This window comes from Macaca fascicularis, chromosome 11, assembly GCF_037993035.2.
Source record: "Macaca fascicularis isolate 582-1 chromosome 11, T2T-MFA8v1.1".
Classification (NCBI taxonomy): Eukaryota; Metazoa; Chordata; class Mammalia; order Primates; family Cercopithecidae; genus Macaca; species Macaca fascicularis.
The window spans coordinates 115,939,795-115,962,924 of record NC_088385.1 but is presented as its reverse complement, the minus strand read 5'-3'; the positions used below and the strand labels follow the sequence as shown (position 1 = coordinate 115,962,924).

Sequence of the window (23,130 nt, the reverse complement as noted above, 5' to 3'; positions counted from 1 at the left end):
TGCACAAAACAAACTTTTAACAAACTTTTATTAACAAACCTCGCGTAGGGCCAACTCTAACCCGACTAACAGCATAAACAGCATTGCTAACAAGGTCAAAGACGGAGGTGCAGACCCAATAAAGACTGTCTCTTAAAAAAAGGATTGGGAAAAAAATATATATATATATCTGCATGAATACTTTTTAAAAAACTAAAACTTTCCAGTGTTGTAGAAAAAAATATCCCAAAGTGATTTCAGTCGCTTAAAACAACAGCACTTGGCAGTCTGTGCTGCCTTAAAAACCCCACCTGGAGATAGCCCTAGGAGAAAATCATCCCTAACCCATAAAGACAAAATTCCCTTTTCTCCTCTTCCTTGTTCAAATTCCACTGCTTATTCCACCAACGCCCAAGGAATAACAAGACCCAGTTTACTTCTCTTGGCCCCTTATCTGATAAAGCTCACAGCAATCTTAACCTCTACTACAATCAGCAAATTGAGCCCTAATTTCTGGGCCAGATTCTGGAAAGCTGCAAAACATCCTTATGCTTCAAAGATCCTTCAAAGATCAAGGGGACTCCTTCAAAGATCAAGGGGGCAGTGGAACTGGCAGAAACTGGCATGCCTGCCCTGCAGGGCTGAGACAAGGGGACCTTTCTAAGCAAAAACACCCCAACATCTGTCACTGAAAGTCTAACCAGGCAAAACCAAGGAGCAGCAGCCGCCAAACTAGGGCTGTGCCTGAAAGGTGGACATCTCCCCGCTTTCGCCATAAAGGCAAGGGAGATAGAGACAGCCAACTGAGTATTTGACCTCATCTGTCTTCTGAAAAGTTTGCGTATTTTAGGCCAAAGCCATGTTGCAGAGAAAGACATTTGGTCAAAGGGTAGCCTTTGCTGTTTGTGGCTGGATACAGCTGCCATTCCTGGACAGCCTGGTTTGTGGCTGTTTTCTGGAAGCTTTTCCCCCTTATGCAGAGTACTTAAGAATTAATAAGAAAATTTTCAGTGGAACTTCGTAACTGACAAATACGTTAACAGCAGCTTCTCAAAGGCCACCCTCAGCCGATGATCACAGCTCCTTCCAGTCGATGGGCTTCTTGCCAGACTTCTGCAGCAGCTCATTAGTCTTTGAAAAGTGTCTACATCCAAAGAACCCTCTATACACTGACAAAGGGGAGGGATGAGCCGTCTGTAGTACATGGTGCCGCTTCTGAAAAAGATCAAGAATAAAAGGTGGCAGATTTGGAACTTTAAAAGAAATTCTTTTTTTTGAGACGGAGTCTTGCTCTGTCCCCAGGCTGGAGTGCAGTGGCGTGATCTGGGCTCACTGCAACCTCTGCCTCCCAGGTTCAAGCGATTCTCCTGCCTCAGCCTCCCAAGTAGCTGGGACTACAGGCACGTGCCACCACACCCAGCTCATTTTTGTATTTTTAGTAGAGATGGGGTTTCACCAGGTTGGCCAGGATGGTCTTGATCTCTTGACCTCGTGATCCGCTCGCCTTGGCCTCCCAAAGTGCTGGGATTACAGGCGTGAGCCAACGCACCTGGTGGGACTTTTTTTTTAAAGGAAGGAAGGACTGTGGCTGTTGCACTTTAAGACCCTGTGCAATTCCCCTTTGCCCTCTAAATTCTCTTCCTTCCAAAGTGGAGCATTCAGCATTTGCATTAGAACATTAGTCCATTTGTTGAGCAACTCCCTACCTTTGCTAGGTTCTGAGATGCAAAGAGGACCACCCTCTGCCTTCAAATTCGTGATTATCTATGCAATTTTCAAGTGCCCTTATCACACAGCCAGCAATTTCCACTGCTAAGACTGTATTTGCTAAAGGACACCATGATGCATAGACACACACAGATAAACTCAACTTATTAACACAATGGATTGGGTTAACATCTTGGAAAACGCATCCTAAGTAGAAAATATCCTAAGTTGAAGATATGTTTATGACATATAATCTGCTGAACATCATAGCTTAACCTACCCTACCTTAAACATGCTCAGAACACCTACATTAGCCTACAGTTGGGCAAAACAAAGCTTCTTTAACAATGAAGTGTTTAGTACCTCATGTAACTCATTGAACACTGTGCTGAAAGTGAAAAATAGATGGGGCCAGTCATGGTGGCTCACACCTATAATCCCTGTGCCAAGGTAGGAGGACTGCATGGGGCCAGGAGTTTACAACCAACTGAGGCAACATAGCGAGACCCCATCTCTACAAAAAAATTGAAAAGTTAGCCAAGTGTGATGGCACACACCTGTAGTTCTAGCTACACAAGAGACTGAGGTGGGAGGATCACTTGAGCCCAGGAGTTTGAGGCTGCAAGGAGCTATAATCGTGCCACTGCACTCCAACCTGGGTGACAGAGCAAGAGCAAGATCTGTTTTTTTTTTTGAGATGGGGTCTCACTCTGTCACCCAGGATAGAGTATAGTGGCATGATCGCGGCTCACTGTAGCCTCCACCTCCCAGGCTCAAGTGACTCTCCCACCTCAGCCTCCTGAGTAGCTAGGACCACAGGCGCATGCCACCACACCAGGCTAATTTTTTGTTTTTTAGAGACAGGGTCTTACTACGTTGCCCAGGCTGTTCTCAAACCACTGAGCTCAAGTGATCTGCCACCTTGGCCTCTCAAAGTGTTGGGATTACAGGCGTGACCCACTGCTCCCAGCCAAGAGACCTTGTCTCTTAAAGAAAGAAAGAAAGTGTGAGTGCTCAAAGTATGGTTATACACCATTGTAAAGTTGAAAAAAATCAAGTCAAACTTCATAAGCCAGGGACCAGTTGTACCTACACAAATAGGAACATATATAGGGACTCACTAACACACTGCTTATGTCAGCTAAAACCTAGTATACAATTCAATGTTATAAAACTGGCTAAATATATTTTTCTAAAGTTCTTACAATGTAACACCACATAACTCCTAGAAAAACATGTAGAAGATAAATATACTGATGAGATGACCTCCAAAATTTATCAAGTGAACAAAATACAAAATAATTTCATTTTTAAAAAACTTTAGAAAAATACCCAAGACATTGTATTAAGTAGTTCCTTTAAGAGAAATAGTGGAAGCCATTTACTTTCCACTTTCTGTCTTTCTGAACTCTCTGAACAGTCTTACAGCTCCTAAGAATTAAAAAAAAAAAAAAAAGAAATCTTGCCACAAAAATGGAATAGTCAGCTGGGCGTGGTGGCTCACACCTGTAATCTCAGCACTTTGGGAGGCTGAGGTGGGTGGATCACCTGAGGTCAGGAGTTCAACACCAGCCTGACCAACACGAAGAAACACCGTCTCTACTAAAAATACAAAATTAGCTGAGCGTGGTGGCACATGCCTCTAATCCCAGCTACTCAGGAGGCTGAGGCAGGAGAATCGCTTGAACCCGGGAGGCGGAGGTTGCGGTGAGCTGAGATCGTGCCATTGCACTTCAGCCTGGGCAACAAGAGTGAAACTCTGTCTCAAAAAAAAAAAAAAGGATAGTCAGTGGCCAGGTGTGGTAGCTCATGCCTGTAATCCCAGCATTTTGGGAGGCTGAAGCAGGAGGATCATTTAAGCCCTGGAGTTCAAGACCAGCCTGGGTAACATGGTGAAACCCTGTCTCTACAAAAAAATACAAAAATTAGCCAGGTGTGGTGGCTCACGCTTGTGGTCCCGGCTACTCAGAAGGCTAATGTGGGAGGATTGCTTGAGCCTGGGAGGTTGAGGCCACAGTGAGCTGAGATCGAGTCAGTGCATTCCAGCCTGGCAGATTTGAGACAGAGCTAGACCCTGTCTCAAAAGAAAAAAAAGCAATAATCATACATCACCTAATGTCAGGGATGCATTCTGAGAAGTGTGTTAGGCAATTTCACTGCTATCCGTCCACCATAGGGCGTCTTTACAAACCCAAATGGGATAACCTACTACTACGCACCTAGGCTATATGGTGTAGCTTATTGCTCCTGGTCTACAAACCTGTGCAGCACATTACTGTACTGAATACTGTAGGCAGTTGTGACACAATGGTAGGCATTTGTCTGTATAAACATAGAAAAGATGCAGTAAAAATTGTTGGGAGCAAGCCCCAAAAATCTGGCCATAAACTCGTCCCAAAATTGGCCATAAACAAAATCTCTGCAGCACTGTGATATGTCCATAATGGCCCTAACACACAAGCTGGAAGGTTGTGGGTTTACTGGAATGAGGGCAAGGAACACCTGGCCTGCCCAGGGCGGAAAACCGCTTAAAGGCATTCTTAAGCCACAAACAATAGCATGAGCGATCTGTGTCTTCAGGGAGTGTTCCTGCTGCAGTTAACTAACCCAACCTATTCATTTAATTCAGTCCATCCCTTCATCTCCCATAAGAGATACTTTTAGTTAATTTAATATCTATAGAAACACTGCTAATGACTGGTTTGCTGTTAATAAATATGTGGGTAAATCAATGTTCGGGGCTCCCAGCTCTGAAGGCTGTGAGACCCGATTTCCCACTTCACACCTCTATATTTCAGTGTGTTTTTAATTCCTCTAGCACCGCTGGGTTAGGGTCTCCCCAACCGAGCTGGTCTCGGCAAATGGCGTCCATTCGTGCGGGCTCGTATCCAGGTCAAAGGGTTGCCAGAGCGATGGCTGGAATGGAAAACTAGCTGGAGGACACCCGAGTACTCTTAAAGCAATCCCCGTGGCAAGAAGGGGAGCTCGGAAGCATCAGGGTAACAATGGGACAGTTATTTGGTCTGGTTCGTTCCACCTTGGAACTTTTTCACACTAATGAGGAGGAGGAAGGAGAGTATAGTGAAGTAACAGAAGAGGTTACAGAGCATGTTTATTTGCCAGCTAAAGCTAAAGCGGCAAAGGAAGGAACGGTTCATTCCTACCCTTCTGCACCCCCTCATTATTATTTTGAAGAAAATGACCCTCCAGATCTTTCTTTTCCGGAGGACACTGGGCGAAAAGTAGTCACCCCAGTGACTGTTCGAGCAGCTCCTCGAGTGACCACTCATAGTTCTATTCAGGCAAGAATTCAGCAAGCTAGACGAGAGGGTGATTTAGAGGCTTGGCAATTCCCTGTTAGAATACACACCCCAGATCAACAGGGAAATATTATAGCTACATTTGAGCCTTTTCCTTTTAAATTACTCAAAGAATTAAAACAAGCAACAAATCAGTACGGACCAGGTTCTCCTTTTGTAATGGGACTGTTAAAGAATGTTGCTGTTTCCAGTCAGATGATTCCTACTGACTGGGACGCTCTCACTCGAGCTTGTCTAACTCCTGCTCAATTCTTACAATTTAAAACTTGGTGGGCAGATGAAGCTTCCATTCAGACTGCTTGCAATGCCCAGGCCCAACCTCAAATTAATATAACTGCAGACCAACTTTTGAGAGTCGGTGGCTGGGCTGGTTTAAGATGCACAAGTGGTCATGCAGGATGATGCCATAGAACAGCTTAGGGGAGTGTGCATTAGAGCTTGGGAAAAAAATCACTTCAGGTGGGAAACAATACCCTTCCTTTAGTGCTATAAAACAGGGACCGGCCGGGCGCGGTGGCTCAAGCCTGTAATCCCAGCACACTGGGAGGCCGAGACGGGCGGATCACGAGGTCAGGAGATCGAGACCATCCTGGCTAACACGGTGAAACCCCGTCTCTACTGAAAAATACAAAAAAAAAACTAGCCGGGCGTGGTGGCGGCGCCTGTAGGCCTGTAGTCCCAGCTACTCGGGAGGCTGAGGCAGGAGAATGGCGGGAACCCGGGAGGCGGAGCTTGCAGTGAGCTGAGATCCGGCCACCGCACTCCAGCCTGGGCGGCAGAGCAAGACTCCGTCTCAAAAAAAAAAATAAAATAAAATAAAACAGGGACCAAGGGAACCGTATGTTGATTTTATAGCTCGGTTACAGGAGTCTCTTAAAAAGATGATTGCAGATTCGGCTGCTCAGGATATAGTGTTGCAGTTATTAGCTTTCGACAATGCGAATCCCAATTGCCAGGCTGCTCTGCGACCTATCAGAGGGAAAGCACATTTAGTTGATTATATCAAGGCCTGTGATGGTATTGGAGATAATCTGCATCAAGCCACTTTGTTGGCACAGGCAATGGCAGGACTGACAGTGGATAAAGGAAATACTCCATTTCCTGGAGCTCGTTTTAACTTGGGAAGCATGGTCATACTAAAAAAGAATGTAGATAAAATCAGGGAGTCAGGCCGCCATATAGGGAAAAAAAGAAAACTGTTGAGCCTGAAATATGTCCAAAATGTAAAAAAGGAAAACACCGGGCTAGTCAGTGTCATTCTAAGTTTGATAAAGAAGGGAACCCAATTTCGGGAAATGCCACGAGGGGCCCGTCCTGGGCCCCGCTCTAAACCGAGGCATTTCCAGCTCAGGCTATTCCCTCACCCCTGTACAATGTCTGTCCCCTGCCACAGCCGGTAGTGCCGCAGTAGATTTATACTGCACAAAAGCCAGGAGCCTTTTGCCTGGGGAACCCCCGCAAAAGGTCCCAACAGGAGTCTGTGGACCCTTGCAAGCAGGGACAACAGAATTACTTTTAGGAAGGTCTAGTTTGAGTTTAAAAGACGTACAAATACATACAGGAGTCACTGATTCAGATTATAACGGAGAAATTCAAATTGTTATATCTACTTCTGTTCCCTGGAAAGCACAGCCAGGAGAGCGCACAGCACAGCTCCTGATTTTGCCATATGTGGGAATGGGAAAAAGTGAAATTAAACGAACAGGAGGATTTGGAAGCACAAATAAAGCAAAGCAGCTTATTGGGTCAAATTACTGATAAACATCCTACCTAGGAAATAACTATTCAAGGAAAGAAATTTAAAGGTTTGGTAGATACAGGAGCGGACATTTCAATAATTTCTCTACAGCACTGGCCGTCCACGTGGCCAATTCAACCCGCTCAATTTAACATAGTTGGAGTTGGTAAAGCTGCTGAAGTGTATCAAAGTAGTTATATTTTGCATTGTGAGGGGCCCGACCTGGTGCTATTCAACCAATTATAACTTCTGTACCTATGAATTTATGGAGAAGAGATTTATTACAACAATGGGGAGCACAAGTTCTAATTCCAGAACAATTACATAGCCCTCAAAGTCAGCATACAATGCATCACATGGGGTATGTCCTTGGTATGGGACTAGAAAAAAATCTGCAAGGTTTGGAAGAGCCGCTTCAAGCGGAAAAACAAAGTTCCCGCCAAAGATTAGGAAATAATTTTTGATGGTGGCAATTGTTAAGCCTCCAGAACCTATACCTTTAAAATGGTTAACAGATAAGCCAATATGGATAGAACAATGGCTGCTAAGTAAAGAAAAACTGGAGGCTTTAGAGAAATTAGTTGCTGAACAGTTAGAAAAATGGGCTCATGGCTCCAACATTTTCCCCGCGGAATTCTCTAGCTTTCGTAATTAAGAAAAAATCAGGCAAATGGAGAATGTTAACTGACTTAAAAGCCATCAATTCAGTTGTACAACCTATGGGAGCATTACAGCCAGGATTGCCTTCTCCTGCTATAATTCCAAAAAATTGGCCTTTATTAGTCATAGATTTAAAAGACTGTTTCTTTACTATCCCTTTAGCTGAGCAAGACTGTGAACGGTTTGCATTTACAATTCCTGCAGTAAACAACCTGCGGCCAGCTAAGCTTATCATTGGAAAGTGTTGCCACAGGGCATGTTAAACAGTCTATTTGCCAGACTTATGTGGGGCAAGCAATTGAACCTACTCGTAAAATATTTTCACAGTGTTACATTATTCACTATATGGATGATATACTTTGTGCTGCCCCCACTCGAGAAATATTACTCCAATGTCAAGATCACTTGCAAAACTGGCTTTCTCGCGCTGGTTTAATTATACCTCCTGACAAAATTCAGACTATTCCTCCTTACTCCTACTTGGGGACCTTAGTAAATGACACTACCATTGTGCCACAGAAAGTAACCATATGTAGGGATAAATTTAAAACATTAAATGATTTTCAAAAATTACTAGGGGATATTAATTGGATACGACCTGCTCTAGGCATTCCTACCTAGGCCATGAGTAATCTGTTTCCTATCCTTAGAGGAAATCCTAGTCTCACTAGCCCTCAGCAATTAACAAAGGAGGCGGAGGCAGAGTTAACAACTGATTAAGAAGCAAGTCCATAAAGCTCAGACAGAGTAGATCCAGAGAAGACTCTGGATTTGCTAATTTTTTCAACTCAGCATTCACCTTCTGGTGTTATTGTCCAAGAACAGGAGGACTTAGTAGAGTGGCTTTTTCTTCCACATACTAATTCACGGACTCTAACTCCTTATTTAGATCAAATCGCTACTATGATAGGGATTGGGAGAACTCAGATTGTTAAATTACATGGATATGATCCTGGAAAAATTATTGTTCCTCTCACGAAGGCACAAATACAGCAAGCTTTTATAAATAGTCTTAGTTGGCAAACCCATTTAGCTGACTTTGTGGGTATTCTCGATAATCATTTTCCTAAAATGAAGCTGCTTCAGTTTTTTAATTAACTAATTGGATTCTCCCTAAAATAACAAATTTAAACCAATTGAAGGTGCTGAGAATGTTTTTACAGATGGGTCTAGTAATGGTAAAACTTCTTATTCTGGCTCAAAAGGGAAGTTTTTCAGACGCCCTATACTTCAGCTCAAAAAGCGGAGCTTGTAGCTGTAACTGAGGTATTGACTGTTTTTGATATGCCTATTAATGTGATTTCTGATTCTTCATATGTGGTTCATTCCACACACTTAACTGAAAATTCTCAGTTACGATTTTATACAGATGAACAACTGATGACTTTATTTACCCAACTGCAAACAGCAGTTAGAAGTAGAACGCACCCTTTTTACATCACTCACATCAGGGCTCATACACCTCTTCCAAGACCTTTGACTGAAGGAAATCAAACGGCTGATCGCCTTGTTGCTACTGCAATATCTAATGCCAGACACTTTCACTGTTTACCCATGTTAATGCCTCTGGTCTCAAATGCAGATACAGCATTACCTGGAAAGAAGCTAAAGCTATTATTCAGCAATGCCCAACTTGCCAAATGGTACATTCCTCATCTTTTACAAGAGGAGTTAATCCTCGAGGACTGGAACCTAACTCTATTTGGCAAATGGATGTCACACATGTTCCCTCCTTTGGGAGTCTAGCTTATGTACATGTATGCGTGGACACCTTTTCTCACTTTGTCTGGGCTACATACCAAACAGGAGAGCCTTCTGCCTGTGTTAAATCTCATCTTTTGCAGTGTTCTGCAGTGATGGGCATTCCAGCTTCTACTTGTTTTAAGATAATGCCCCAGGCTATACTAGCCAAACTCTAGCTACATTTTTCTCTATGTGGAATATTAAACACATTACTGGTATCCCATACAATTCTCAAGGACAAGCCATAGTGGAAAGAATGAATCTCTTCCTAGAACAGCAGTTGCAAAAGCAGAAAGGGAGAAACAATGACGGAATCCCACGGATGCAACTGAACCTAGCATGATTAACTTTAAATTTTTTGAGCCTTCCCAAAGGCCAGATGTTATCAGCAGCTGAACAGCATCTACAGAAACCAGCTGCAAAGACAGAAACAGAACAACTGATTTGGTGGAGAGATCCGATAACAAAAAGTTGGGAAACAGGTAAAGTAATAACTTGGGGTAGAAGTTATGCTTGTATTTCTCCAGGCCAAAATCAACAGCCGATTTGGATAACATCAAGACACCAGAAACTTTATCATGAGCCAGATGCCGAGGAAGAGACTCCGGGAGGATCCCGAGGACCCCCGGTTGCAGCCATGTTGAGGCTGACCTGAGGAGGACCCCAACTGTCACGAGCAACACCTGTCGAACACAGCCACCCACCTGGGGACAGATCAAGAAGCTGTCACAGATGGCAGAAGAAAACCTGAGGAAAGCAGGACAACCAGTCACAATGAATAATTTAATGGTAGCTATGATAGAGGTTATCACCACTGCCGTGAGTATTCCTTCAATAAGGGCTGGCAGTAATGCCTGGATGCAATCACTCTGACACAGTTACACATGCTTTCTGATCTCACTATTTACCATAATAAATCTCCTCCTATAATTGAGGCATACTGCCCTCAAAAACCGATTTATAAACAGGATTGGACCCAGTTAGAAAAAATGAACGTACTTGTTTAGGAAGATTGCTCTGCAGAAGAGGCAGAGGTGCTAAACAATTTCTACGGAATCATTAATTGGTCCCCTAAGGGGATGTTTAGCTTGAATCCAACCTCTCGGTCTGCGTGCCACGGCCACACTATGTTCAGATGATCTGAACAAAATGGTCAGATGGTAGAAATGATATGAAGTATGGCAAAAGTTCCTATTATCTGGAACCATGGCGGTATAGTGGCACCTCAATCTCAAATGATATGGCCCACTCTAGGAGCTAAACATAAGAATTTGTGGAAACTATTAATGCCTTAAAAAGACCAAAATTTGGGAAAGAATAAAAAAATATCTAGAAGGACACTCTACAAACTTGTTTTTGGATATAGCAAAATTAAAAGAACAAATATTTAAAGTATCCCAGCCACACTTGACCTTAATGCCAGGAACTGGAGTGCTTAAAGGAGCTGCAGACAGATTAGCAGCTAGTAACCCATTTAAATGGATAAAAACACTTGGAAGCTCTGTGATTTCTATGATGACTGTGCTTTTAACCTATGTTGTTTGCCTTTGTATAGTCTGTAGATGCGGATCCTGACTCCTGCGAGAAGTAGCTCACCGTGACAAAGCTGCCCTTGCTTTTAGCTCTTTGCAAATCAAAGAAGGGAGACATGTTGGAAGCAAGACCCCCAAAAATCTGGCCATAAACAAAATCTCTGCAGCACTGTGACATGTTCATAACAGCCCTAACACCCAAGCTGGAAGGTTGTGGGTTTATGGGAACGAGGGCAAGGAATACCTGGCCTGCCCAGGGCGGAAAACCGCTTAAAGGCATTCTTAAGCCACAAACAATAGCATGAGCCATCTGTGTCTTCAGGGCGTGTTCCTGCTGCAGTTAACTAACCCAACCTATTCATTTAATTCAGTCCATCCCTTCATCTCCCATAAGGGATACTTTTAGTTAATTTAATAGCTATAGAAACAATGCTAATGACTGGTTATTAACTGCTAATTGCTGTTAATAAATATGTGGGTATATCTCTGTTCCCGGCTCTCAGCACTGAAGGCTATGCTACCCCTGATTTCCCACTTCACACCTCTATATTTCTGTGTGTGTATCTTTAATTCCTCTGGCTGGGTTAGGGTCTTCTTGACTGAGCTGGTCTCGGCAAAAAATATTGTGTATATATATATATATTTTTGAGATGGAGTCTCACTCTGTCACCAGGCTGAAGTGCAGTGGCATGATCTCAGCTAACCGCAACCTCTGCCTCCCAGGTTCAAGCAATTCTCCTGCCTCAGCCTCCCAAGTAGCTGGGACTACAGGCACACCCCGCCACGCCTGGTTAATTTTTTGTATTTTAGTAGAGACGGGGTTTCACCATGTTGCCCAGGCTGGTCTCAAACTCCCTTGACCTCCCAAAGTGCTGGGATAACAGGCATGAGTCACCACATCTGGCCACAATATTATTATAATCTTATGGGACCATCATCATATATGCAGTTTATTACTAAAACATCATTATGTGGCACATGACCACTTTGATTTTTTAAAAATGTCAACTGTAGTTATTTTAACAGGGAGATATAGACCATTTTTGTTTTCCTCTTCTTTTCTGTATATAAAAACTAACAAATCACTGTTTCTCAAAACACTCCTGCCTTCAAGGGGCTCAGTCCAGGAGGGGTGATGAGGGGTGATGATTAAAGTCAGGCAATCCAGTGTGGTTAAGAGCACAGAGCCTGGAGCCAGACTGCCCGGGGTCGAGGTCTACCTCTACCACTCAGTAGCTGTACCACAGGGAAGTTGCTGCGACTCTAAGCTGCTTCAGCTTTCATCTGTAGACTGGGAATAACAATAGCGCCCAACTTATGAAGTTACTGTGACCAATCAAATGAGGATCACAGGTGCTGAGTGTGATTAAGAAGTCATGCACATCAAGTGCTGAACACACACGCCAAGCAGCACAGGCCCTTGTAAATGTCAGCCCTGCAGAGCTCTAAAGAATCCCAGAGGAAAATGACCTCCACACAGTGGGCAGAGCGAGCAGGATATGCAAAGGCAGGGAACTGGGGCACCGTGAAACAGTAAAGGGGAATGGGTCAGCCTGGAGATCGGAGTGCAAAGAGGGATACAGTTACGTCTGGGAGGCTGGTTGGGGGCCACACCCCCACCCCCCTGACATCAGATCTTCAGTCTAAGGCAAGGCCTTCCAGGGAGAAAGCATCAGAACCCTCCAGGCAAGATCAGGTGAGGGCCTGAATGAAGGCAAAGGTGGTCAGGCAGGGACAGATTTGGAGGGGGAAGAAGAACACAGATATGAATAACTGACTGCACATGGGAAGGGGGGAAAAAGGACAGTAAAGGGGAGAGAAGTAGGCAAGTGTCAGTAATGGAATCAGATCTGGCTGGACAACTGGGCAGATGGTGGTGCTTTTTGCTGCTAGGGAGTAAAGAGGAACAAGTTTAGTAAAGCGTGGATGAGAAAAGGAGAAACTTCATTGGGAAGATGTTGAATTTGGCATGTTTATGGGGCAGTAGTAGGAAGGCACTCTATAGATCAGGAGAGACACTGGGCTGGAGATATGCAATTTGGCTTTAATGACCAAGCTACTTTAACAACGGTTTCCTTTCAGACCAAACCATGATTGAAGATTACCAAAATACTGGGGAGGAGCAACACTGGAGTAACCTCCCTAAGGGACAGAGATCGGCAATTACTCTCACACATACTTCTTACATACCCAGATCATCACATCTTAGCAATTCATACCAGTCAGATCTTAGGTCACTCATAAAAAATATTAGCTGGGTGTGGTGGCAGGCAACTGTAATCCTAGCTACTTGGGAGGCTGAGGCAGGAGAACTGCTTGAACCTAGGAGGCGGAGGTTACAGTGAGCTGAGATCGTGCCACTGCACTCCAGCCTGGGTGACAGAGTGAGATTCCATCTCAAAAAACAAGTGCTCAACCTAGTACCCATACAAGGTAGGGGTTGAATATATGTGCGCATTTCTGATACCCCCGTTACCTCCTGCTGATACACCAGAAGCTATTGTCAGTTACCTCCGCTAAGCCCTTGCCTTCGATTATTGAAGCATTTATTCTATAATTTCTCCCCCACCCAATGTCTCTCCCATTTGCCAGGGATGAACACTCACCCCTGGCTCCTCTCCTTTCCCCACCCCATCTCTCCCTCCTCCACTCTGCGGCTCTCCATCAAGCCTTCATCTCTAGTCTATCACGGTTCTCCTGGAGAAGGATGATGGTGGCTCATGCCTGAGGGGCAGCAGTGGCGAATGAGAAGCAGTAGGACTGGGGTGTTTTGGGAGGCAGAGTTGATGGGATTTACTGATGGAATGGAGGATTCAAGGCTGACTTTTAGGTCTGTATTTCCACAACCAGGTATTGAAGTGCTTCAGTAAAAGAAGGGGAAGAAGGGAGGTAGCAGATGGGGGAAGATGCAGGGAGGGGAGCCACGCGTTTGGTTGTGTTGGGTATCTGCAATTAGGCCTCAGGGTTAATAATGATCATTGATAGGCCAGGTGTGGCGGGTCATGCCTGTAATCCTAACACTTTGGAGGCTGAATCACTTGAGATCAGGAGTACAAAACCAGCCTGGCCAACATGGTGAAACCCCGTCTCTACTAAAAAATACCAAAAAATTAGCTGGGTGTGGTGGCGGGCGCCTATAATCCCAGCTACTCGGGAGACTGAGGCAGAATCGCTTAAACTCAGGAGGCAGAGGTTGCGGTGAGCCGAAATCGCACCACTGCACTCCAGCCTGGGCGACAGAGCGAGACTCCATCTAAAAAACAAACAAACAAAACAACCCAGAAACAAAACAATAACGATCACTGATAGTATTCTCATGGGCAAATTAAATTCGTGATTGAGTGGAATTCTTTGTGTTTTCTATATGCTCCCAAATTTCTTGGAAGCCAGAAACATGCCTCATTCATCACTTGTTAAGTGAATGGTACCCAGGGACTTGTATCTGTAGACACCAAGTTCATGCCTACGGCACCAACTGCGTTCAGTCACAAGTTGGCCAGTTGCTTTCCTCATACACAACTCATCACTCCTGTAATTTGTCCAAATTCTTGTTTTCAATGGGAAACCCTTATAACAGGCCTAAGGGAAAATAAAAGTTATTTTATAACATGGATTTTCCAGGACCAAACACAGCAGAGACTCCTAGAATTCTTCACATTGTTTTTATAGTGTTAAAAAAAAAAAAAAAAAAAAGAAAGAAAAAGAAAACAAAACATACCCTATCGATGGCACTGCCCTTCTTCTGAGCATAAGAGCCCCAGAGCAAGAAAACAAGGCCATTTGAGTTCTGATTTAGCCAGGATACAACTGCATCAGTGAATTGCTCCCAGCCTCTCTCCTTATGAGAGTTGGCTTGATGGGCCCGAACCGTGAGGACAGCGTTGAGTAGGAGAACACCTACACACGAGAGAAATAGGTTAAATGTAGGCTCAGGCAAATCAGCCCAATACCCAGCAACAGGTGCTAAATCAATGATGAAACCAGGGCTTGATGGGATCCAGTGTAGCAGAATGAAATAGGCCATAAGGCCAGCGCACCCTCTGGGCAGGATTAGAGACTTTTATTCTCATAGCTGCCTTTTCGGCTTCTTCTAAGTTTACTACAGTGAACATGCCTTATATCCCTCATCACGATGGATTGTCCTAAAAAATATCTTAAGTGATGTTAAATAATCTCAGAACACAAAAAGCAGGACAAAATGTTTCATAGAAATGAAAATCAAATTGCAAGAAACCAAACAGTAAACATTCTTTCCTTATCCTGGTTGTAGACAATTTGTTTAAAAAAAAAAAAAGTACATAAGCAGAAAAAAAATGCATCTGTAAAGAAATAATAAGAAAGAAAAAAAATGAAAAAAATTAAAAGAAAAACAAAAATCTCCTAAATAGGTATTAACAATCCAAATGTCAAAATGAGCAGACTGCAGCCACCTTCAGAGCAGTCAAAAGTGAGGTGGATAAATTTAAAATATTAACAAGGAACAAACCTTTGTCTTGCAAACTGTAATTAACATACGAGTGGACAGGCACTGTGGCTCATGCCTATAATAACAGCCCCTGGAAGGACCTCAAGGCCAGGAGTTCAAGATTAGCTTGGGCAACATAGTGAGATTCCATCACTATGAAATAAAATAAAAATCAGCCGGGCATGGCCGGGCGTGGTGGCTCACACCTGTAATCCCAGCACTTTGGGAGGCCTAGGCGGGTGGTTCACCTGAGGTCAGGAGTTTGAGACCAGCCTGACCAACATGGAGAAACACCGTCTCTGCTAAGAATACAAAATTAGCCAGGCGTGGTGGTGCATGCCTGTAATCCCAGCTACTTGGGAGGCTGTGGCAGGAGAATTCCTTGAACTCAGGCAGTGGAGGTTACGGTGAGCCAAGATCGCACCATTGCACTCCAGCCTGGGCAACAAGAGCAAAACTCCGTCTCAAAAAAAAAAAAAAAAATTTTTCAGCTGGGCACAGTGGTGTGCTCCTGGCTCCTGTGGTCCCAGTTACCTGGGAGGCTGAGGTGGGAGGATCACTTGAGCCTGGGAGGTTGAGACTACACTGAGCCATGATCACACCACCATACTTCAGCCTGGGTGACAGAGTGAGACCCTGTCTCAAAAACAGAAAAAAAAAAAAAAAAAAAAAGAAAGAAAAGAAAAGAAAAGAAAGAAAACTGGCTGCAGGATAAAACAGATTTTTTTTTTTTTTGAGATGGAGTCTTGCTCTGGTAGCCCAGGCTGGGATGCAGTGGTGCGATCTCGGCTCACTGCAACCTCCGCCTCCAGGGTTCAAGCAAGTCTCTGCCTCAGCCTCCCGAGTAGGTGGGATTACAGGTGCTCACCACCATGCCCGGCTAATTTTTGTATTTTTAGTAGAGACGAGGTTGTACCATGTTGGCCAGGCTGGTCTTAAACTCCTAACCTCGTGATCCACCCACCTTGGCCTCCCAAAGTGCTGGGATTACAGATGTGACCCACTGCACCCAGCCAAAACAGACTTCTTCACATCTATAAATTAGTCATTTAATTAGCATTCTCTAGTTCTTTATTACAACTCTTTAAAAATATAAACAAGCAAGACAGAAAAGACTGTCAGTATCAGTCTAAAAAACATATAGCAGGCCGGGCGTGGTGGCTCACACCTGTAATCCCAGCACCTTGGGAAGCCGAGGCGGGCAGATCACCTGAGGTCAGGAGTTCGAGACCAGCCTGGCCAACATAGTGAAACCCTGTCTCTACTAAAAATACATTACAAAATTTGCCAGGTATGGTGGCTCATGCCTGTGGTCCCAGCTACTCAGGAGGCTGAGGCATGAGAATCACCTGAACCTGGGAGGCAGAGGTTGCAGCAAGCTGAGATCACACCACTGCACTCTAGCCTGGGCAACAGTGAGACTCAGTCTCAAAAAAAAAAAAAAAAAAAAAAAAAAAAAGCCGGGCGCGGTGGCTCAAGCCTGTAATCCCAGCACTTTGGGAGGCCGAGGCGGGCGGATCACAAGGTCAGGAGATCGAGACCACAGTGAAACCCCGTCTCTACTAAAAATACAAAAAAAAAATTAGCCGGGCGCGGTGGCGGGCGCCTGTAGTCCCAGCTACTCAGGAGGCTGAGGCAGGAGAATGGCGGGAACCCGGGAGGCGGAGCTTGCAGTGAGCCGAGATCGCGCCACTGCACTCCAGCCTGGGCAACAGCGTGAGACTCCGTCTCAAAAAAAAAAAAAAAAAAAAAAACCAACAACAACAACAACAAAAATCTAGCAGTGGCTGGCTTACCTTGCTTGGCCCATCCAGATAAATCTCCATGGCCAGGATGAACAAAATCCTCTATGTCTGTAGACAGCTCTTTATAAATGTTCTCCAAACTAAAAGCAAGTCACAAGAAAAACGAAAAACAGAATCTTAAGCATAATTTTGAAAGCTTAGTAATGTCTAAGACATATGTGAAAGGTTAGAGGTTATAGCCAGCCCTTGGAAGAGACACTGGCACATATGGCACCGATTAATAAGATCAACAATGCTAGTCCTCCTTCTAACAGGTGAATCTGCCAAAGACCTTTACTTTAGTCTGTGCTTGGATTTAACAGCACTCTGGAAAACCTAAGTAAATCAACCCAGCAGTTATAACCCAGACCCCCACTGTTGCTCAGGGACAGTTTTCTGTCCTTAGCGTATTTATTATATTATACACCAAATCCTCCAAAGCAGTGGTTTTTTTTTTTTTTTTTGAGACAGTGGTTCTTTTTCTTTTTTTTTTTGCTCTGTCACCCAGGCTAGAGTAGAGTAGCAGGATCTCGGCTCACTGCAACCTCTGCCTCCCGGAATCCAGTGATTCTCCTGCCTCAGCCTCCTGAGTAGCTGGGATTACAGGCACCCGCCACTGCATCTAGCTAATTTTTTTATTTTTAGTAGAAACAGAGTTTTACCATCTTGGCCAGGCTGGTCTCGAACCCCTGACCTCGTGATCCACCCGCCTTGGTCTCCCAAAGTGCTGGGATTACAGGCATGAGCCACCACGCCCGGCCCAAAGCAGTGGTTCTTAACCAGGGGTGATTTTGCCACCCCGCCCAAGGGACTTTTGGCAATGTCTGCATATTTTTCATTGTCACAAGCTGGGGGTTGCTCCTGGCATCCAGTGGTAAAGGCCAGGGATGTGGTACAAGATCCTGCAATAGCACAGGACTCCTCCTCCTCCACAACAAAGAATGACTCAGCCCCAAGTGTCAATGGTGCTGAGGTTGAGAAATCCTCCTTAAAGGCTAGTGAACAGTGCCCCGGATAGTCCCACTTGTAATATGCTAAAGTACACATCTGAAAGGAATCACGTCTGGACTGCAGTCACCTGTAAAGCAACTGTACCTGGGCGGAGGCGGAACAGGCCTTTGAACACTAAAGCAGAGCCCGTGAGCTTGATTAGGTCCATGATACGGATCCTGTCCCAGGATGACAACCTTCACCTGTGAACCACCAGAGGTCAGGAATTAAACAATACTGTAATGTAAGCAGCACAGACCTTGCCTCAAACAAACATAAACAAAACAAAACACTTCTATGGCATAGATTGCTAATAGAAGAGTTGCTGGTCAAAGGATGAGTGTATTTTAAACTTGCAAAGATATGTACCTAGCTGCTTTTTAAATGTTTTGAGACAGGGTTTTGCTCTGTTGCTCAGACTGAAGTGCAGTGGTGCGATCACAGCTCATGGCAGCCTTGCCCTCCTGGGCTCAAGTGGTCCTCCCACCTGAGCCTCCAGAGTAGCTGGGACCACAGGACTGCACCACTATGCCCACCTAATTTTAAAAAAAAGTTTTTTTGTAGAGATAGGGCCTCCCTTATGTTGCTGAGGCTGGTCTCAAACTCCTGAGATCAAGGGATCCTCCCTCCTCGGCCTCCCAAAATGCTGGGATTACAGGTATGAGCCACTGTGCCTAGCCCCCAGTTACTTTTTAACGAATTAAAGCAATTCAGGGCCGGGAACGGTGGCTTACGCCTGTAATCCCAGCACTTTGGGAGGCCGAGGCAGGCAGATCACAAGGTCAAGATATCGAAACCATCTGGCCAACAAGGTGAAACCCCATCTCTATTAAAAATAGAAAAATTGGGCCGGGCGCGGTGGCTCAAGCCTGTAATCCCAGCACTTTGGGAGGCCGAGACGGGCGGATCACGAGGTCAGGAGATCGAGACCATCCTGGCGAACACGGTGAAACCCCGTCTCTACTAAAAAAAATACAAAAAAAAAACTAGCCGGGCGAGGTGGCGGGCGCCTGTAGTCCCAGCTACACAGGAGGCTGAGGCAGGAGAATGGCGTAAACCCGGGAGGCGGAGCTTGCAGTGAGCTGAGATCCGGCCACTGCGCTCCAGCCCCGGCGACAGAGCGAGACTCCGTCTCAAAAAAAAAAAAAAAAAAAAAAATAGAAAAATTGGCCGGGCGCGGTGGCTCAAGCCTGTAATCCCAGCACTTTGGGAGGCCGAGACGGGCGGATCACGAGGTCAGGAGATCGAGACCATCCTGGCTAACACGGTGAAACCCCGTCTCTACTAAAAAATACAAAAAGCTAGCCGGGCGAAGTGGCGGGCGCCTGTAGTCCCAGCTACTCGGGAGGCTGAGGCAGGAGAATGGCAGGAACCCAGGAGGCGGAGCTTGTAGTGAGCTGAGATCTGGCCACTACACTCCAGCCCGGGCAACAGAGCGAGACTCCGTCTCAAAAAAAAAAAAAAAAAAAAAAAAAAAGAAAAATTAGCTGGGTGTGGTGGCACGCACCTGTAGTCCCAGCTACTCGGGAGGCTGAGGCAGGAGAATCGCTTGAACCCAGGAGGCGGAGGGTGCAGTGAGCCATCGCGCCACTGCGCCTCCACAGCTGACGTACTCTATCCTTCAGAATCCAGCTCCAGATGTTCCCATGACCAGGAGGCTTTTGGGGACCTCTTGTCCCTCCCCTTGGTGTTCACACCATGCCAACTTACTCTCGTGTGAAACAGCTCTCCCAGTGCTGGGCTGTCAAGAAGCCCTGCGGGCCCATCTGATCCTCGTATGTTTGAAACTGGTTTCTGAACATCCCCGAGCATCCCCTCAAAATATTCCCTCATTCCCGGTATGTACTGATCACTGGTATTCAGAATAGGGCATTCAAACAAGAAGCAAACTAGTATTGATCTTAACAGGATTTAATTTAGCTTCAAAACCAAAGAGCTAGATTCTAAATTCTTAAACTTATGAGATGTTGTAACTATTAGCTGTGGCTGCCTTATCGAGATGGTTTATTCACCTATTTCACTTCTATGTCATTTCACAGATATTCACTAAATCACAAGATTCTTGCCCCAGTTTACAAAATGGGGGAGGAAAACGGGTAAGAAACCTAAAAGTCCAGTGTCAGCAGGTGCTAAATGCATCGTAGCGGCTCAGAGGAAAACCGGATCACAGAGGTAGAAGGCAACAGACTTCAAGGAGGTGCCACAGAGGTATCCACTTGATTTTTAAGAGACAGAAGTGGGAAGGGGTTTGCCACACTGTCCAATTCTGGAGTGGGAGATGGAGGTTAAGGCTGAGTGGTAGAACGTGGCCCTATTTAAAGAGGGCTGCTCTGTTTTCATAGTTCAACAGTGAGGAGCCACGGTTTTTTGTTTTTGTTTTTTGAGACAGGGTCTGCCTCTGTCCCCTAGGCTGGAGTGCAGTGATATGATCTCGGCTCACTGCAACCTCCGCCTCCTGGGCTCACGCGATTTTCCCACCTCAGCCTCCCAAGTAGCTGGGATTACAGGCATGCGCCACCATGCCTGGCTAATTTTGGTATTTTAGGAGACACCAGGTTTCATTGGCCAGGCTGGTCTTGAACTCCTGACCTCAAATGATCCTCCCACTTTGGCCTCCCAAAGTGCTGGGATTACAGGCATGAGCCACTGTGCCCAGCCCCACCGACTTTTGAACATGAGATGGATAAGAGCTGCCAACCAGCAACTGTTATATAAGACAAACTAAAGCAAAGGGATCTGTTAACAGAACCACAAAACTATTCAGGCCAGAAAATCAAGAGCTTGAAAGTGCTAACTATAAGGCAGTGTGGTCAGGTCAAGGTGGGGTTGACTATAACAAGCTGCAAAAGATTTAACTGCTTTGTGTGTCAGTCTGAACTTCATCACCACCATAGTATCTAACACTGAGGGAGGTTAGTTTCAGGATTTAAAAAAAATACAAGAAATAAGAGCACAGGATGTACATAGTTCTCCTTTTTGCCGCATAAATAGCATGTGGTAAACATTAAAAAGAGTAAATACAGGCTGAAACACAGTCAGCCAAACCTCACAATTTCAGTGTTTTATTTACTACTGAATGATGGACTGTGGCTTAACTCCAGTGTCACTAATTTAAAAATACTAGTTGACTCCTTCTCCCCAATAAAAATCATCAAGTTGTACTTACATCTCTTATGTCACACATCTGGGTCCAGGTGAAGACTTGGTGTGGGGGTGGATAAACAGTGTAATGCTTTCTTTCTTCTGCAACAAATCCCATTAGCTGATTTAAAGATAAACTAGACTTAAAATCAGATTCTCACTGGAAGCCATAAGAATTAAACAAGAAAGCTTCTAGTGCAAGTTATTTGGAACATCATTAGTTCTTTGTCATGTTTTATGTCCAAATTCTTTTAAAAAAACAACCAACAAGGCCGGGCGCGGTGGCTCAAGCCTGTAATCCCAGCACTTTGGGAGGCCGAGACGGGCGGATCACGAGGTCAGGAGATCAAGACCATCCAGGCTAACACGGTGAAACCCCGTCTCTACTAAAAATACAAAAAATTAGTCGGGCGTGGTGGCGGGCGCCTGTAGTCCCAGCTACTCGGGAGGCTGAGGCAGGAGAATGGCGTAAACCCGGGAGGCGGAGCTTGCAGTGAGCTGAGATCAGGCCACTGTACTCCAGCCTGGGTGACAGAGCGAGACTCCGTCTCAAAAAAAAAAAAAAAAAAAAAACCATCACCAACAAAAACAGTGCCTGCCTGCCCCCCGCTCCCCCAAGTGGTTCAATCAGGCCAATTCCCTGCCTTTTTTTCTGGGCTGGGTCCTAACAGTGCCACTCCTCCCGGCTTTTTAAAGTTCAAGCCAGGTTTCATTCAGGATGGTTGGTGGTTTTACTATGCCAGCCTTTCCTGGACAATAGACTATGTGACTTAAATGAATCCATGATACCATCTCACGGGTCGTTAGCAACTTTAACAAATATAAAGGTGCAGACTGAAACATCATGGCTTTCTTTTACCCCCTTTGTGAGTAAAGGACGTTGAAGGGAGTACAACCTAAGCCTATGGAAACATGAACTTCGCCGGCCGCAGTAACAAGACAAAGGGCCGGAAGCCTCCACATTTACCCTTATGGAAGATGCATTTCCATATTTACCTTGATAAAATACGGTTTTCCGAACTCCCCGCTGAGGTGCTTCTTCCAGCTCTCCCCAAAGCCCACGGGCACGTTGCGGGCCGCAAGTCTGAGCAGGGCCGCGGCCTTGTTCCTCTGGATCCGGTCCAACTGCTCAGCACTCAGCGGCGAGGAGGGCGGCGTCCCGGGCTCCTCCTGCGCGGCCGGGGTCTTCTTGGGGGGGTTGGCCTGCAAGGGGTCCCCGCAGAGGCGGCTCAAGAGCTGCAGAGGCCGCTTCCCAGGAGTCCGCAGCTTCTGGCCCAACCCCCACGGCCCAAGGCAGAAGACGCCCATTAGTGGAGCAGGTCGCAGCAAAATCGGACAATAGGAGCCCAGGACTGGGCCCAGTCCGGGAATTGGGAATTAGATTCTAAACCGGAGCGGGGAGTGGGGCTGGGAAGCGGCCCCGCGGAGCATCAAGGAGACTGCGGACCCAGTACCGAGGTGCCCCGCCCCGCCAGACCCGCCCCCCACAGCCCCACGTGGCCTTTTCGCGGCAAAAAAACTCCCTCTGGGGTCCCGCCCCCTCTCCCCTCTGACTGGACAGCGCACCGAGCCAGGCGGGCCTGCGGCGCGCGGATTGGCGCCATGGGCGCCGAGGCGCGTCCCCATTGGCTGATCCCTCAGCATGGCGGCCCATGGGGGACAGCGGCGGCTGTTTTGAACACGTGGAGGCTATTTGGAAAGCGGGGCCCCGGTTTACCGAGTTAAGAGGCGCGCTGCTGCACGCCCTCAGTCAGGCGGGACCCACCGCCTTCCTCCCTCTTTACCCCCGCAGTCCCGGCCCCACGCCGCGCCTCACCGCCGCATCTCTGTTCTCCTCAGGCACGGCCGCCACGCCAGTCCCCAGGACGGCCGGCTCGGGGCTGGGGGCGCGTCGCTTCCTGGCGGGGCTAGGGGAGAAGAAGGAGTAGAGCGTCTTCTGGCCGATCATCCCGGAGCCGAGGCAGCGAACGCGCACCACCCGGGAACCCGCGAGGCTGGCCCTGGCTGTGGCGGTCAGCAATTGGCGCCAAGCGGCCCGCGCATGCTCCGAGCGGGGGGCTTTGCTGGGGGC

General features: G+C 46.2%; 1 protein-coding gene across 4 annotated transcripts; it reads right to left on the bottom strand.

Annotated features, from left to right (window-relative positions):
* Positions 1-11: 11 nt before the first annotated feature.
* Positions 12-23,084, bottom strand: UNG (uracil DNA glycosylase). 4 transcript variants are annotated; one of them, XM_015430678.3, is made up of 7 exons: positions 22,876-23,084; positions 22,056-22,262; positions 21,085-21,180; positions 18,024-18,121; positions 16,941-17,029; positions 14,398-14,576; positions 12-1,194 (listed from the first exon to the last, which is right to left on the bottom strand). In XM_015430678.3, the coding sequence occupies exons 1-7, from the start codon at positions 23,005-23,007 to the stop codon at positions 1,054-1,056; spliced, it is 942 nt and encodes a 313-aa protein (XP_015286164.2). In that variant the 5' UTR covers positions 23,008-23,084; the 3' UTR covers positions 12-1,053. The 4 variants fall into 4 exon arrangements, with proteins under 4 accessions (XP_015286164.2, XP_045221821.2, XP_045221820.2 ...); XM_045365885.3 differs by lacking the exon at positions 12-1,194 and adding an exon at positions 5,854-5,975; XM_045365887.2 differs by lacking the exon at positions 12-1,194 and adding an exon at positions 9,649-9,894.
* Positions 23,085-23,130: the final 46 nt, after the last annotated feature.